At 33.7% G+C, this 14,436-nt stretch overlaps 1 protein-coding gene across 1 annotated transcript in view; it reads right to left on the bottom strand.

Moving 5' to 3' along the window:
• Window positions 1-14,436, bottom strand: part of LOC149804707 (tubulinyl-Tyr carboxypeptidase 2-like) — an 80,338-nt gene that overhangs the window by 10,498 nt on the left and 55,404 nt on the right. The window contains exons 9-10 of the mRNA XM_089943256.1: window positions 7,113-7,175; window positions 3,304-3,440 (exon numbers count right to left, since the gene is read on the bottom strand). Of these exons, the coding sequence (XP_089799382.1) occupies window positions 3,304-3,440; window positions 7,113-7,175 (200 nt within the window). The remainder of the gene's footprint in view (window positions 1-3,303; window positions 3,441-7,112; window positions 7,176-14,436) is intronic.

Consider the following 14,436-nt stretch of genomic DNA (forward strand, 5'->3'; position numbering starts at 1 on the left):
AATTCAAAAAGCCAGGTCCTTGAGAAATTCCACCATATCAGAGATGAACTGTCCATGATTAACTGCATTGTTTTAAAAGGAACTAGAGTAGTCATACCATACAAATTAAGACAAAATAGTGCTTAAATCCATGCTAGCCAAATGGGATTGGAGAAATGCAAAAAGAGAGCTAGAGAAGTTGTATTTTTGGCCCAGCATGAATCAGGATATTAACAGCATGGTGAAAAGTTGTGAAACTTGACAAAGATATCAAAAGAATCAAGTAACTGAACCAGTGATGTCACATCCCTTAGCAGCAAGACCAGAAAGATTCAGATGATTTATTTGAGGTGGATAAAAAAGACTACATAGTCATAGTGGATGCTTACTCAAACTACCCAGAAGTTGTTAGCCTCTCAAGTCAATCCACTTCCAAAGTTATCAATGAAAAGTATCTTCTCAAAACAAGGCATACCTGAGGAAGTACTGAGCGATAATAGTCCATGCAGTAGTACACTTGAGCTTAAACACTTTGCCAAAGACTGGGATTTTAGACACATAACAAACGGCCTTGGATACCCAAAATCAAATGGTTTAACTGAAAAAAAGAGTATAGATTGTAAAATCAATCATTCGAAAATGCAAACAAAGTAGAGAAGGTCCACATCTGGGAGTTTCAGCTTAAAGATCTACTTTGCTAGAAAATGGATTGTCTCCAGCACAGGTACTACTGGGAAAAAAACTAAGAACTAATCTACCTACAAATCCAGAGACATTGGAAGTAAAAAATTCAAAGAAAGTTATGCAATGGAAACAAAAGCAAAAGGAAAATGATTTGTCAGGTGTGTTTAAGATGGCTTCTCAAACAACAAAACTGCTTCTCTAGAAGTTAGGGTGAACACAAACACAGACACACTCAAACTATATAGCTGGCATAATTTGTAAGTTATATATATTCCAGAATTATTTCTTGTTATGTATTGTACATGAATTACATGCAACAACCTTAAATAAACACAAAAGTTGTAATAATTCAGCTACATTTGTAACCAGAAACTCACGGTGGCCATGCTACCAGGTGAAGTGGGTGACTAAATTGCCTAAAAAATGCAAACTTCTTCTTCTCTAGGAAAGTGAAAACAAATTAGCCTTGTGCCTTTTTAAAGATACATTGAATGATGGTAGTGTCAGAGATTCTCTCTCACCTTTGCCAGGTTAGTTTCAATGTTGAAATATTACTCATAGCAAAATGTAGACATCAATACATCAATTAGATGGTGTTACCAATTGATACTGTAAGTGAACCTGTCATGGGAAAATAATGGTGGACACTGCTGTGTCCCAGAAGTACCACTTTTTTAGATTGTCTGCTTTTGTAAACCACAGGACAAATATATTCAGGAAATAAACAATTCATAGAAAGAAAAATCTAAATATTACGTTACTGATGATTTAGCTTTAAAATGCAGTTATGCAGGTGAGAAAAGTATTGGACAATGCTCTGTTGTAGAATTTTAGAAACGAACTTGTAAGGTCACAGTTGTTCTTTTGAATTCACTCATTTTTGTAAAAATACAAAAAGGCGGCATATACTATTTAACCAATGCCTGACATTATTGCAGGTATGTAGACAAATAATAAAACCTTACATCTGCAATTTTGTCAATGGACTATTGCAATGAAGCCAGTGAGTGGTTACATTATGAAAACCCCTCTTTCTAAAAATAGATGCATTCACACATTGGCTAGGTCAGTTTGGTTGGAAAGAAGGGTTTAATTCTTCATCTTAATGTTTCAATGTGTGGTCTGTGAATAGTTGATGTAAATGTTTTATTGGCAACAAAAATTAGGATGAGCAATATAATCTGAAAATATGTGCATTTGCTGTCATATAAATGTTGCAGGGGTTGTTTTAAACTAGTTTAGAAATCTGTTCAAGTGCTATTTTATAGTGAACTTTCAGAAAATAAACTTTAAGAAACCTTGATTAAGAGTGGTTGATCAAGCATTTTTACTAAATTGCAATTAAAATACAGTTATCTAGTTACTCAATTAAAATTCATTACAAAGTATAACTTCTATTGTTCTCCGTTAAAAGTCACATGAACAAAATACACTGCACATGAATATGACAATTTTTAAGCACACACCAAGTGTATTTATAGGGTATATACAATTCAGAATTGTTATTACTTGAAAATAAAAGTATTACTTAAACTCAATGCTAAATGCAAATATGCATTCTGGGACATAATTCAAACAAGATCACACACACACACACTTGTTTTGCTTCCATTTCTCCATGTTCTTTCCAAAAGAAGAAATCACTTCTCCCTAAAATTCAAGTCTAGCTTGACCCCATGTCAAACATTATTTATACAATAAATTTGGTTGAAATCCAAATAAGGAAGAAGTTGTTCATAATCACATCTTTTTGCACACACTTTCTTGTTTTGCTCCCATTTCTCCATGTTCTTTCCAAAAGGAGAAATCACTTCTCCCTAAAATTCAAGTCTAGCTTGACCCCTGGTCAAACATTATTTATACAATAAATTTGGTTGAAATCCAAATAGGGAAAAAGTTGTTCATAATTACATCTTTTTGGTATGAAAATAAACTATAAAATTCCATGTAATTTCAACAGGAACTTGACTATGTAGATCTAATATGCCTTGATACATTTTACCTGTGTACAATATTAACAATATAACCTGATGCTGGACTTCATCTACTACTGAAATTCATCATTACATTTACACGGTGTTGTTTATACGAAAATGTCATATGACATAAATAGCCAATCAAACTGCACAGTGCTCACTGACCAAAGAGTGCAAATGGCAGCATGGGAAAACAATGTAATACAATGATAAACTGATGATGTCCTGGCTAAACTGTACATGACACTAAGTAATTTCATCAGACATCTACTAATGACAAGATAAAATATGCACAAAATAATCACAGAAGGTTAAATACACATTGAATCTGTTTATATGATAGGGTCAAAACATTGTGAGATGGCATGTTCCAATACACAATGCAGATAACAAATTTTTCTTTTGAAAAGACTGAAAAATATGTCCTATTTATACATAAAGCACATCTTGCATCTAGGAAATAGTACATAGTAATTAAACTGTTAATTCAGTGGGTATCCGTGGTAATGTTCATACATGATCATAATTTTTTTTATAATCAACCCATGGAAACCACCAACCTTGCATTGATAACCATATAAATGTTATGGAATCTTGCATCAAGCCAAAGTCACAGCTGTTAAACACATGTTTATCACTGCTGGACTACTATGGTAATACTTACCCTTGGTATACTTTGGTTGCCTGTGCAAAATTTGAAGCTGCAGATGAATGCTTGGCAGCCTGCTTCATTGTCTCAAAATCAACGAAAGATAGAGATTTCCGTGGGGACTGACTCTGGGAAGCCATAAAGGACTTGGCCTGAAGTTAAGAAAAAAAGTTCTCTAAAGCAAAAATGTCTGCACCTTAAATTTCCATGCTTTTATAAAAATTCAAAATGCACACAAGACACAAATATTTACAATTTAAGGATAAATACATGTACACATTATCTTTTATACATCTATGTTGCTACGAATATAAATAAAAAATGTGCAAACTTGCTAAATTTATACTTGAGATATTCTTTATGTACATTAAATGGTGAAGTCCCAAGTTTTATTTACAACTTCAAATTTGAGAATCAATCCAATTTTAAAAATTAAGAAATTTAAAAAAAACAATACAAATATAATAGCTTTCAACAAGTAACCACTCATTCTGTCAGTTAAATATTGTTCATATAGGCCTTTTTTTAAACTGATTAGTCTCCCTTGAGACAGAAGCTCTTCAGCACCGACAATCACTTCTAGGTGCTATGCAATCATCAACAATGGTATTTATGGATAAAGGTATCTTTCAACACTGATAATGCATATAAAGATGACTTTTCAAAAGGGAAGATGATGTATGGCTAAATGTCCTATGTGATTAACACAAGCAAGGTTGGTTATCTCTTGTAGGTAAGTCCTGCAAAGGCTCAAGTCTTGCAATTTTTAAAATGGGTATTCAATTGGAAGAATATTTTCAAAAATTCCCTAATAAAGTGTACTTACCTATCTTCCAATTTAATAAGTCAAACCATAAACTGCCTTATGAAACTTTTCTGTGGAATAACATTCAACATGAAGAAAGAAAATGTATCAAATGTTTATTGTTTTGGGAGACGAATTCCATTACCTGTTAGATTGTGAATTCCTCATGTAGACTAGACTGAATTGGATTAAGAAACAGTATTATACATGACCAAAATACTTTGAAATATCAACATTTAATGAAAATAATAAAATACTAATTAGAAACTGAATATAGGACTGGATAACAACCCATGCTGATTTCACATTCCAACTGAATAGTGGACTGGATAACAACCTATGCTGATTTCACAATCTGAATAGAGGACTGGATAACAACCTATGGGTATGCTGATTTCACATTCTGAATAGAGGACTGGATAACAATCTATGCTGATTTCACATTCCAACTGAATAGCAGACTGGATAATAACCTATGCTGATTTCACATTCCAACTGAATAGAGGACTGGATAACAATCTATGCTGATTTCACATTCTGAATAGAGGACTGGATAACAACCTATGCTGAATTTTTTCACATTCCAACTGAATTGCGGACTCGATAACAACTATGCTGATTTCGCATTCTGAATAGAGGACTGGATAACAACCTATGCTTATTTCACATTCCAGCTCTTAAATATTACCTGAAACATATACAGAATGTTTTCATTAAATCACTGATCATTTTTCTTTAGATATTTGCTTGACTTGTAATATCAAAATAATCCATTCCCTCTCTCATTGTCTGTCTCCTAGGATTTGCTACTTTTCCTTCTTGTTTATCTTACACCATGATGCCCTCATATATAATATAAATATGATTGTACTTACATGAATTTATGATTTTTCAATAAGTCTTGCTCTGTTCTGTTCATTAGTTGTACAACTTTTAAAAATACTTGAATGTGATTTATACTTATCAACAAGTCAACTGAAAAAATATAACACACCTCTGAAATCCACCAAAATCCTATTTAGCATGTAGTGGTTTCTTTGTTTTCATTCTTTTTGGCACCTTTCAATTATAAGCAGTTGTCACAGTAGTCCGGATAAATCAATGTGTGTGTGTGTGTGTGTGTGTGTGCATCCAAAAAGGAGGCCCCAAAACTATGCCAATCTCAAAGACAGCTATAACATGGGCAACATATGTGCACAGTTTGGTGAAGTGACAGCAGTTTAGGAGGTACATGTAGTGTAAACAGACAGGTGGATGGACAAACAGACAGGAAGAGGTGTTGCAATCAACCCTGCTGAAGCATGGGAATAACTATGTCAAGTATCTGTGGTAATCATCAATTTAAAAGTATCATTATCAATATGAAAACATGGTCTAAGGTACATTTAAACCTTACGACCAAACTTAATAAAATATAACTTTCTCTATGTCTGAGAAACGTCTTAAAAAAATAAAATGTACCCTATATATTCAATTGAAAGTTAGATCCAAATAGATGGCCCCAGATCTGCCACTGCATAATTTCGGTACATTTTGCAATGGAATATCAGGGTTTTTGTCATCTGCAGTTGGACCAAACTTTGAAGCAAGTATATATGATACCAAAAATAATTGTAGCGAAAGAATTAGCTTTACACATTTATTATAACCTGATTGCAGTCATATTTCTTTAGACTTTCAATCTGCATGCAAATTCTGATTAAATTAACATAAACAGCATTATGATTCAAATCTCATGCATAGCCAAAATATATTATGATATTCATTTTTTCCTTCATTTTTATGCTTCCTCACTTTTGTGCAAGAAGGAAAATGAAAGAAAATCAAAGCTGGTAAAAACTGAGTTTTGCCAGTAAGACACTCTGCTGGGAAAAGAGACTTCATTGGTGGTACGTGATTGTGTGGTGAAAAATCAAGGGCAACAAAGTTCATGAGCACATCAATTCCACAAAACACAACTACTGTATTTTTCCCATGATAAAACCAGGGGGCCAGTTTTGTAATAGTTCTAACAAGCAGAGGTAAGCTTATCACTGGAGATTGGTTTCTTTAATGAACTGCCAATGTTTTGTAAAAGGTAATAGGCTTTATCATCAAGAATGGACTTATCATGGGAAAATTATGTTAAATATGGTATGCAGATGTTAAAAGTACTTGAAACCTCATCATAACCAAGCAAAGCAAATCAAAACCTTCTCCATCTTTTCTAGCCATGGATCACTGAGACCCAGCAATTATTTGCAGGCACTAACAGATTTTGCATGAGAGCATAATCACAACATAACATGCAATAGACTGATAAAATTCCAAAATTAAAATCAAGCTGAAGAACTAAACAAAAAGAAAAGGAAGAATTTAGGAATAGATATCCAATAAAATTGTGAAATTCCCTGTAATTAAACTTTCTCGCTTGCTATTTGAAAAGATTAATTCACGATATATTTTAAAACAGAATTTCAAATGCAATTCATTCAAAGTCTGAAAAAGTATTTGTTGGAATAGAAAGCTTCAGGCAACCTATCACGGCAAGCCTTAGTATATAAAGGTTAGCACTTTTTGGAATAAGTTAGCTCCCTCAATTTTCTGCCATTTCTTGGGTCTACTTGAATGAATGTCTTGAGAGATAAAGAGTTTTGCTGCTAAAATATAGTCATAAAGTGTAATTTTTGGTACATGTTTTGTTGATGTTCAAAAGGTGCCACATTGAAATCTTGATTTATTTTGTATTTTGAAGAATTAAATTTTAAAATGGGTTACCTATAATTTGAAGGTATCATAAATACTAATTTGTAAGTGGGGTAAAATGACCCTGCCCTGGCAATTATAGGTCTATGCACTTTGTCAGGAGTAATTAGTAGAAAAGACAACATAAACCCTATTCTGCCAGTTCACTATGCACTATGTTTGCAGTTGGACCTGGCTTGACGGTAATGACAACCATATTTGTCCATCAGCAGATACAAAGGGAAATAACCCATAAATAAGTACATGCTGTATACTATCATGCATGGCATCTTACCCTTCCATAAGGAAAATACATTGGCATAGGCAAGATGGCCTGACTTTGTTCCTTACTCAGTGCCTTATGTCAAAGATATAGAAAAAGCTATAGTAAAGCTACCATTAGTTTTCACAATGAAAGATATAATAAAAGTAACTTTTTGGTATACAATACTACAAGTGAATAACTCTTTTATTTAGTATCATTATAAAATGAAACACATTATCAATCATAGTCTCTGCTTACACCCCTCCAGCAAAAAATGAACTTGAAATGTGTCCTATGCCATGGATGCCCCAGTGCCATTATGTTGCAATTAATGGGTTGAAAGGTCTAAGCCAGAAAGATCCATAACTAGATAAAATTATGCTTGAAAACAGTAAAATTAACCTTGACATGGTTCTTAATATAAAGCCTCATACAGAATTTAACTATACCCCCTATGATGCGATGGGAATTGCTGACATGGGTAACACTATAATGCCCCCTATAATGGGATGGGAATTACTGACATGGGTAACACTATAATGCCCCCTATAATGGGATGGGAATTACTGACATGGGTAACACTATAATGCCCCCTATGATGGGATAGAAATTACTGACATGGGTAACACTATAATGCCCCCTATGATGGGATGGGAATTACTGACATGGGTAACACTATAATGTCCCCTATGATGGGATGGGAATTACTGACATGGGTAACACTATAATGCCTTCTGTGATCGGTTGGCAATTACTGACATGGGTAACACTATAATGCCCCCTATGATGGGATGTCAGTTACTGACTTGAGTAACACTGTATGTTCCTCTATATGATGGAATATGACATGGCTGGATTATAAACATTCCATTGTAAAATCCAAGTAAGTTGGCATACCTACAAAGTATTATTATGAAAATTTATCCATTCACTTCTTTATCCTAATTAATAATCCCATCAAGTAATACATATAAATGTATTGTTATAAATCCTTTACCTCAATCAATCTTACAACAGTTGATAATATTAAAAAAACAGTTGTATACTAACTGACTAAATAATCTACATAAATTATATATAAATTCAAGTATTTATACTTCTAATTAAGGGAGGGAATCTCTCTTGTTCAAAATTTAATCTTCCTGACAGCATAGCTCATTTTATCCACTCTTTTTAATCCTGAGGAACAAGACTAGAAAATGCTAAAAACTTTTGCTTGAAACACGAGTACCAATTGAATAACTATGTATATACACACTAACTACACTCTGCCCAGTACTAAATCTAACACATCAATGATTTTCAGACAGAACCACTAAAAAAACACCCTGTCAGTCAAAGCACACTGTTGAAATGTAAAGAATTCCCAAACTGCAGAATGACACAGGTACAACTTTATAAAAAGTCACAAATAATTAAGTCTGATATCTCAGATATTTTCTCATATCAGATCTACCAGTAACAGAATTTCACCTCTTAACACCATAATTGTTGGAACTGACAGTACTAATGGTGTAACTTTACAGACAGTGGTTTAAGTAAAAGATCATTTGTTTTAATTACCACCTGACAGTGATGTTGGCTGTGTCAGTTCCATTTGATATTGATCAGCCAGATGAAAACATGTTGTAAAGGATTAACTTTGATAGGTATTTGATTTGTGCTAAAACTGGCATCATTATTATTTTAGCCATTCAAACAAGCAATCTTCATTATTGGCATCTCCTTTAAATATTCTTTACCTTAGGTATCAATATAAGTTAATCCATGAAATCGAAATTAAATACCAATCAATGTGTAAACTTGGACAGGTAAATCCATGAATTTAAGTACCCATGAACATGCATCTTTTTAAAATACAAAACCATGAAATAAAACTCACAAAAATAAATGAAAACACAGTATTCGTTAACAGAACTTCAAATACAGTCTAAGCCTTGGGGGCAAATTTTGTGATGAAATCTGAACAATGACTTGGAACACATTGCAGGTTCTTAAAATAATTTTCTGAGAAAAGCTTTGGATATAAAATGGAGTTTAGCCTTCATATTTCAAGACTTGCATTACTTCTACCTTATCTGAATAACATGACAGGATCTTTATGAATCTAAAAATATAATCAAGCATTGAAAATCAAATTCATTAGGTAATTAAATATATAAGAAGACTGTAACAAAAAAAAGATTTTATCATTAATTTACACATTAACTTCAACCCAAGAGTGACATTATTTCATGTTCATTGTGTTTCATAAAATCAAATATTTTTGCAGCCTAAACCCAGATGTGTGCCTGTCCAGATACCAGAAAAAAAGTGGCCATACATTTCCGTGTCCTGTCACCTCTAAAACAGAAATAATCTTTACCTGTGTAAGGGGGACTTCGTATGCTCTATGACTATGCACCTTTAAAATATTTGTGAGAAGTTGCAACTTTTATTTGTTGACAGATGTTCATAATAAGTGATGTGTCATAACTAAGAAACTCCAAGTGGTAGACCTTTTTTTTTTTTTACAATACATGTACTTTACTCAAGAAATAATGTATTAAATTGACTCTCAGTAAAGAATAATTCTAGCACAAAAACAACTGTAGAAATTATTTTCATCATTATAAACATGCAAGTCATAATATGGACAATGACATAGAAAACTAATTACTGACACAATAAAATAAATCATGAATTCAAAGTTTTATAACCATGCTGTTTGATTGGTGAAGAAAAAAACTTAAAACTGGTTATCAGACGAATAGCTGACCCCTCCCCCTCCCACCATATAGCTATAACAAATGTAAAATTCATATTATATTGCAATCATGTTCAGTGATCTTGTGCTCTAAAAATGTTGTGCGTACCAGGTCAAATCTTCTACAGGTCACCCATTAAGTACAGTACTCCTTCATTATACTGTAGTCCATGGGAGCCATAGAGTATACTACCTTATAGTGAGACTTGCCTTACAATCGGACTATCAGTTCTTTACAGAAAAAAAATCAATGATTCTGATCCAGTAGACAATGAACTTAATTTTGAACAAGGTCAGCTATAAAATACAATTTTACTTAACCCATAGCATGTGATGAATAAAAAAAGCCAACAAACAGGTCATGTTGTGTGAGAAAATTTGCAAACAATTTCTGCCTAATTTTTAAAAATGTCTTCTGATAGAATTCGTAATTCAGAGTACTTTGGGTAATGTCAATACGTGTTATCTAATATTACGACTTTAATATAAATATTAATGACTTTAGACCACTTCTGAAATGAAGAATCTATCTGTCCATACCTTAGCCATTGCATTACGGTCAAATTCGTGGTTAGTTCAAAGAGAAACTTGCCGCCGCATGAGAAACTCTGTTTGTTTTGCCATCAGCCATTGATGTCACTGCTCAGCTTAGGCTTAGAGACTGGAAACCTGACATTATAATCTATCAGTGCTACTACCCCAGACAGTTTTCAAAGAGACCATCTGTATCCAATCAGAACTAAGATAGTCAATTTATGGTGGGTTTCTCACGCTGCCAGACATTATTCTGTTACATTCTTTGTGAAAGAATCAGTGCACATTTGGATGTAGAAAAAATAGGTCATAGAGAAGTTAGGGGACACTAGACTGCACTCTGAGAGCAAACTACGCACTCATAAAAAGAGTGGGAAACGAGCTCTAGGAACTTGGATGAGATTTGGAACAAAGGCTTCTGAGGTATAATATCTTCATCCAAATCTGTCTCGCTTTCCTAACTAGGTGTCATAAGACTTGTACATTATGTGCATTTAATTTAGTAGAAATTTAATATTCCATGTATAGCTGAATTTTCAACATGCTGTAATGTGGTGTAAAGTGAATTAGTAGTATTCAAGATTAATGTATGTAATTGTTAGAATAAAATCGAAGTGGATGATGTAATCTGCTACGATTTTGCATCGTGATGCATAACTGAATTTAATAGGGAGTAGTGTTATACCTTGTACTTGTTTGTATTTGAATATCTCGTGTGGATTATGCAAAGTTAGGTATTATTGGCCTTGTGCACGTATAATTAGACATTTTTATATTTGTATGTGTCTTTTATAATTTGTAAGGTAGGAAATGCATAGGAATATTGTTGATGTTGATAGTTTACTATATAGAGAATTAGGGATATGCATGCATTTATCAGAAGTCGTGATATGATTGTCATTGTTATAGCCTTTGTTATAGAACATGCGTGTGTGGAATATTTGGATGTGAGTGTATGAGTTGATCTAATGATTTAATTGCCATTATGCTGATGAAAAGTCTGTGAGAGTGTGTTAATTCTCGTGTGAGACCAAATTGTATGTCCCTTCTAATCCACAAGAAGCTTTCCAGGTGGGATAGGATGCCATCTGAAGATTAGAGACGGGAGAAGATGCGGAGGGCTGGGAGACTAGGCAGTAGTGTGAAGGCACAGGGCCACAGACAGAAACAAGGGTACCAGATGTACTGAAAAAGGAATATGGAAGTTAGAGATGAGCGACATAGAAGGGACATGGGAAGGAAACACTCTCACCTTTAACTTCACATGATGAAATAACTGACAATTTGAATAGGTCATGTATTGATTGGAAGCAATTGCATTGAAAAACTGAACTGTAATTGTTGGATACCATGAAATACTTTATTAAACTGTTATACCCTTCACCTTATTAATTATATATTTTATACACCTAGACCACTTGCATTGCTGACTGGGGGCTTGGAACTATTTAACCTTTTAATTGTCCATCCATCTCCAGGGTTAGTAATAATTCCGTAGGGGGCACATTACCAACAATTCACATACAAGCATGCTTGAATGCCTGTGTACCATCCACATGGAAGAGTCTTTCGATACCTACTTTAAACATCAGTGATTTTGAGCTAGTTTTTGTATACCACCATTGGAAAAAACCCTTTTTAGAAACTATGGGCAACTGAGGTAAATTACCAAAACATTGCATCACATGATTGCTATTAACTACACATTTATAAAGCTTCAGTTTTGCTCTTAAACCTAGATATTGTGTTATGCATATTTGATTTGCATTGTTTGTTAGTTTTTTATTTTTTATTTTATTTTATTATATGCTATGGATAATTATTTTTTGGACTTGACCTTGTCCATAATCACATTAATTTTTCACCTGACCTGAATCATTGATTTTGGTTTTGTAAACATGTTTATCTCAATCTGAGTCTAGAACATTGGTAATTCCCTATGAAATGCTAGATCTACCTGTTGTTTACCACACTTTATATTATAAGTTTAGTAACAGCTGACATTCTAATTATGACTAAGATTTTATCTTATAAAATTTGGAACTTTCCAGAATGACATTAGGTAGCAGCATTTTTTTAGAACATGCTAATTGTTACTCAAGGTCAAGTAGAGGACTATATAATCTTGTAATTGTAAACATTATTTATTCATGCTGTAAGATCTGAGCAGAATCAGTTGTATTATTGCTGTGTCCAGTATTTCATTTGAGCTGGAACTGATTTATTAAAATTATTAAATTCAAATTATTTTTCTCTGGAAATAAAAGTGCTAAAAAATAACATTCTTGGATTGTTACTGTTGGCACATCACCATTACACAGGCCAGCACAGGCACATCAACACTTCCAGTGATGGATTTATTTTGTCAACAGCCTGAACAGTAATAGATGCTAAGAGATAATGCGATAGCAGATGACATGCTTACCAGCTGTCCACAAAAACCTTTAGATGCTGATTTTTTTCTTCAAAATATGAGCAACAAGGCTAAAAAAATACACAAATAGCTCCCAAATTTGTTGAAATTCGTTTTCACAAAGTTCAAGTTTATTCAAGGACACAGTCAACATTTGGTCAAAATTCAAACATATCCAAAGACAAGAAAAGGGATTTCAAAATCCGAGGACATTCAAGGATATCCAAGGTGTGTACAAACCCTGCCACTTATAATTCTGCTCCAATGCTCCATATAGAACTTCACTTTAGGTGGTCTAAGTAAGTACTTGGTGTAAATGGGCAATTGAGGTTTAATTTTGTTCTCTGGTTATTTGTCAGGGGTAGGGGGAGGAAGGGATACAATGATTGAAAAAACTGACAAACAATGGAATATTCTGACAAGTGGAATTTTAAGATGAAGCTCATTTCTTCTCTATCACAGCGAGGGGGATAAGGTTACAGGGGTCATGCTACCAGGCAAAGTGGCCACTAAACTGCTTAAAAAATGTAAACTTTGCCTTCTTTTTGTAAGGAAAGCAAAAATAATTTGACCTTGTGATTTTTTTAAAGGAACATTGAAATGCACATCCTTTATGAGATGTTCCCTCACCTTGGCCAGGTTAGTTCCAGTGTTATGCTATAGCTCAAGATGAAATGCAGGCTTCAAGCCATAAAATAGTTGATGTTGATATCAATTATGCCAACAAACTCTTGCACATTCACAGGCATGTGTTTTGATAGCTGATTGAAAATTAATCCTTTCCTGAGTAAGTTAGCAACTAATACTGCCTGGTTTCTGCAAGTTATCCTTTGATGAAGAAACATACAAATTTGTGTTTAGAAACCTAGCAATTCAAGTTTTAAGAATAGAATCAGTAACATGGATATTTTAACCACAGCATGTATATTATTTTCTTCATAAAAATCAGTTTGGAACTGTAAGTGAGCCTGTCATGTAGAAATAATGGCAGACATCGCTGTGTCTGGGAAGTACAACTTTATTAGATTGTCTGTTTTTGTACCATTTAAAGCCAGATCTGTCCACTAACCTTAATTTCTGCACTTATGCCATTGGTGTTGTTTGTAATCAGTTTGGATTTTTCTGCAAAAATCTCCATACCATAAGGAATTTCTTGGATCTGTTGCTACAGTGTTAGTGAAAAACCATGTGCGTGTTCATGTTGGATAAGTTAATGTACATCATGATCAAACTATGGTAGAATGATGTAATTGCACACTTGCAGGTCGGGTATTTAGATATCAATATGCAAAGGAATTTATGAGGTCTCTCATGCAGGGGACATGCCCACCAAGTACAGAATGGTCTAACAAATGCACAGCACATCATCCATCATCATAGCAGCACAGAATAATGAGATTACATTCGCAAAATTGGATTAAAACCAGCTAATGTGATTCAACAAAAGACATTTATTCAGAAAATGATTTCACATTCAGCACTGTTGAAACAACCTGGAAAACATTTTTAGTATCTGTATGCATCTGGGCAACATACTACTGGTGGTCTGTCAGTGTGTTTACAATTTCAAATGGAATGATATGGAGTATCAACCAACACATTGGTATGTAAATGAATCCACAAAAGGGTTTAGATGGAGAGATCAGCCAATAGTCCATTAT

Source organism: Sinohyriopsis cumingii, chromosome 2 (genome assembly GCF_028554795.1).
Source record: "Sinohyriopsis cumingii isolate HCF-2022 chromosome 2, ASM2855479v2, whole genome shotgun sequence".
Taxonomy (NCBI): Eukaryota; Metazoa; Mollusca; class Bivalvia; order Unionida; family Unionidae; genus Sinohyriopsis; species Sinohyriopsis cumingii.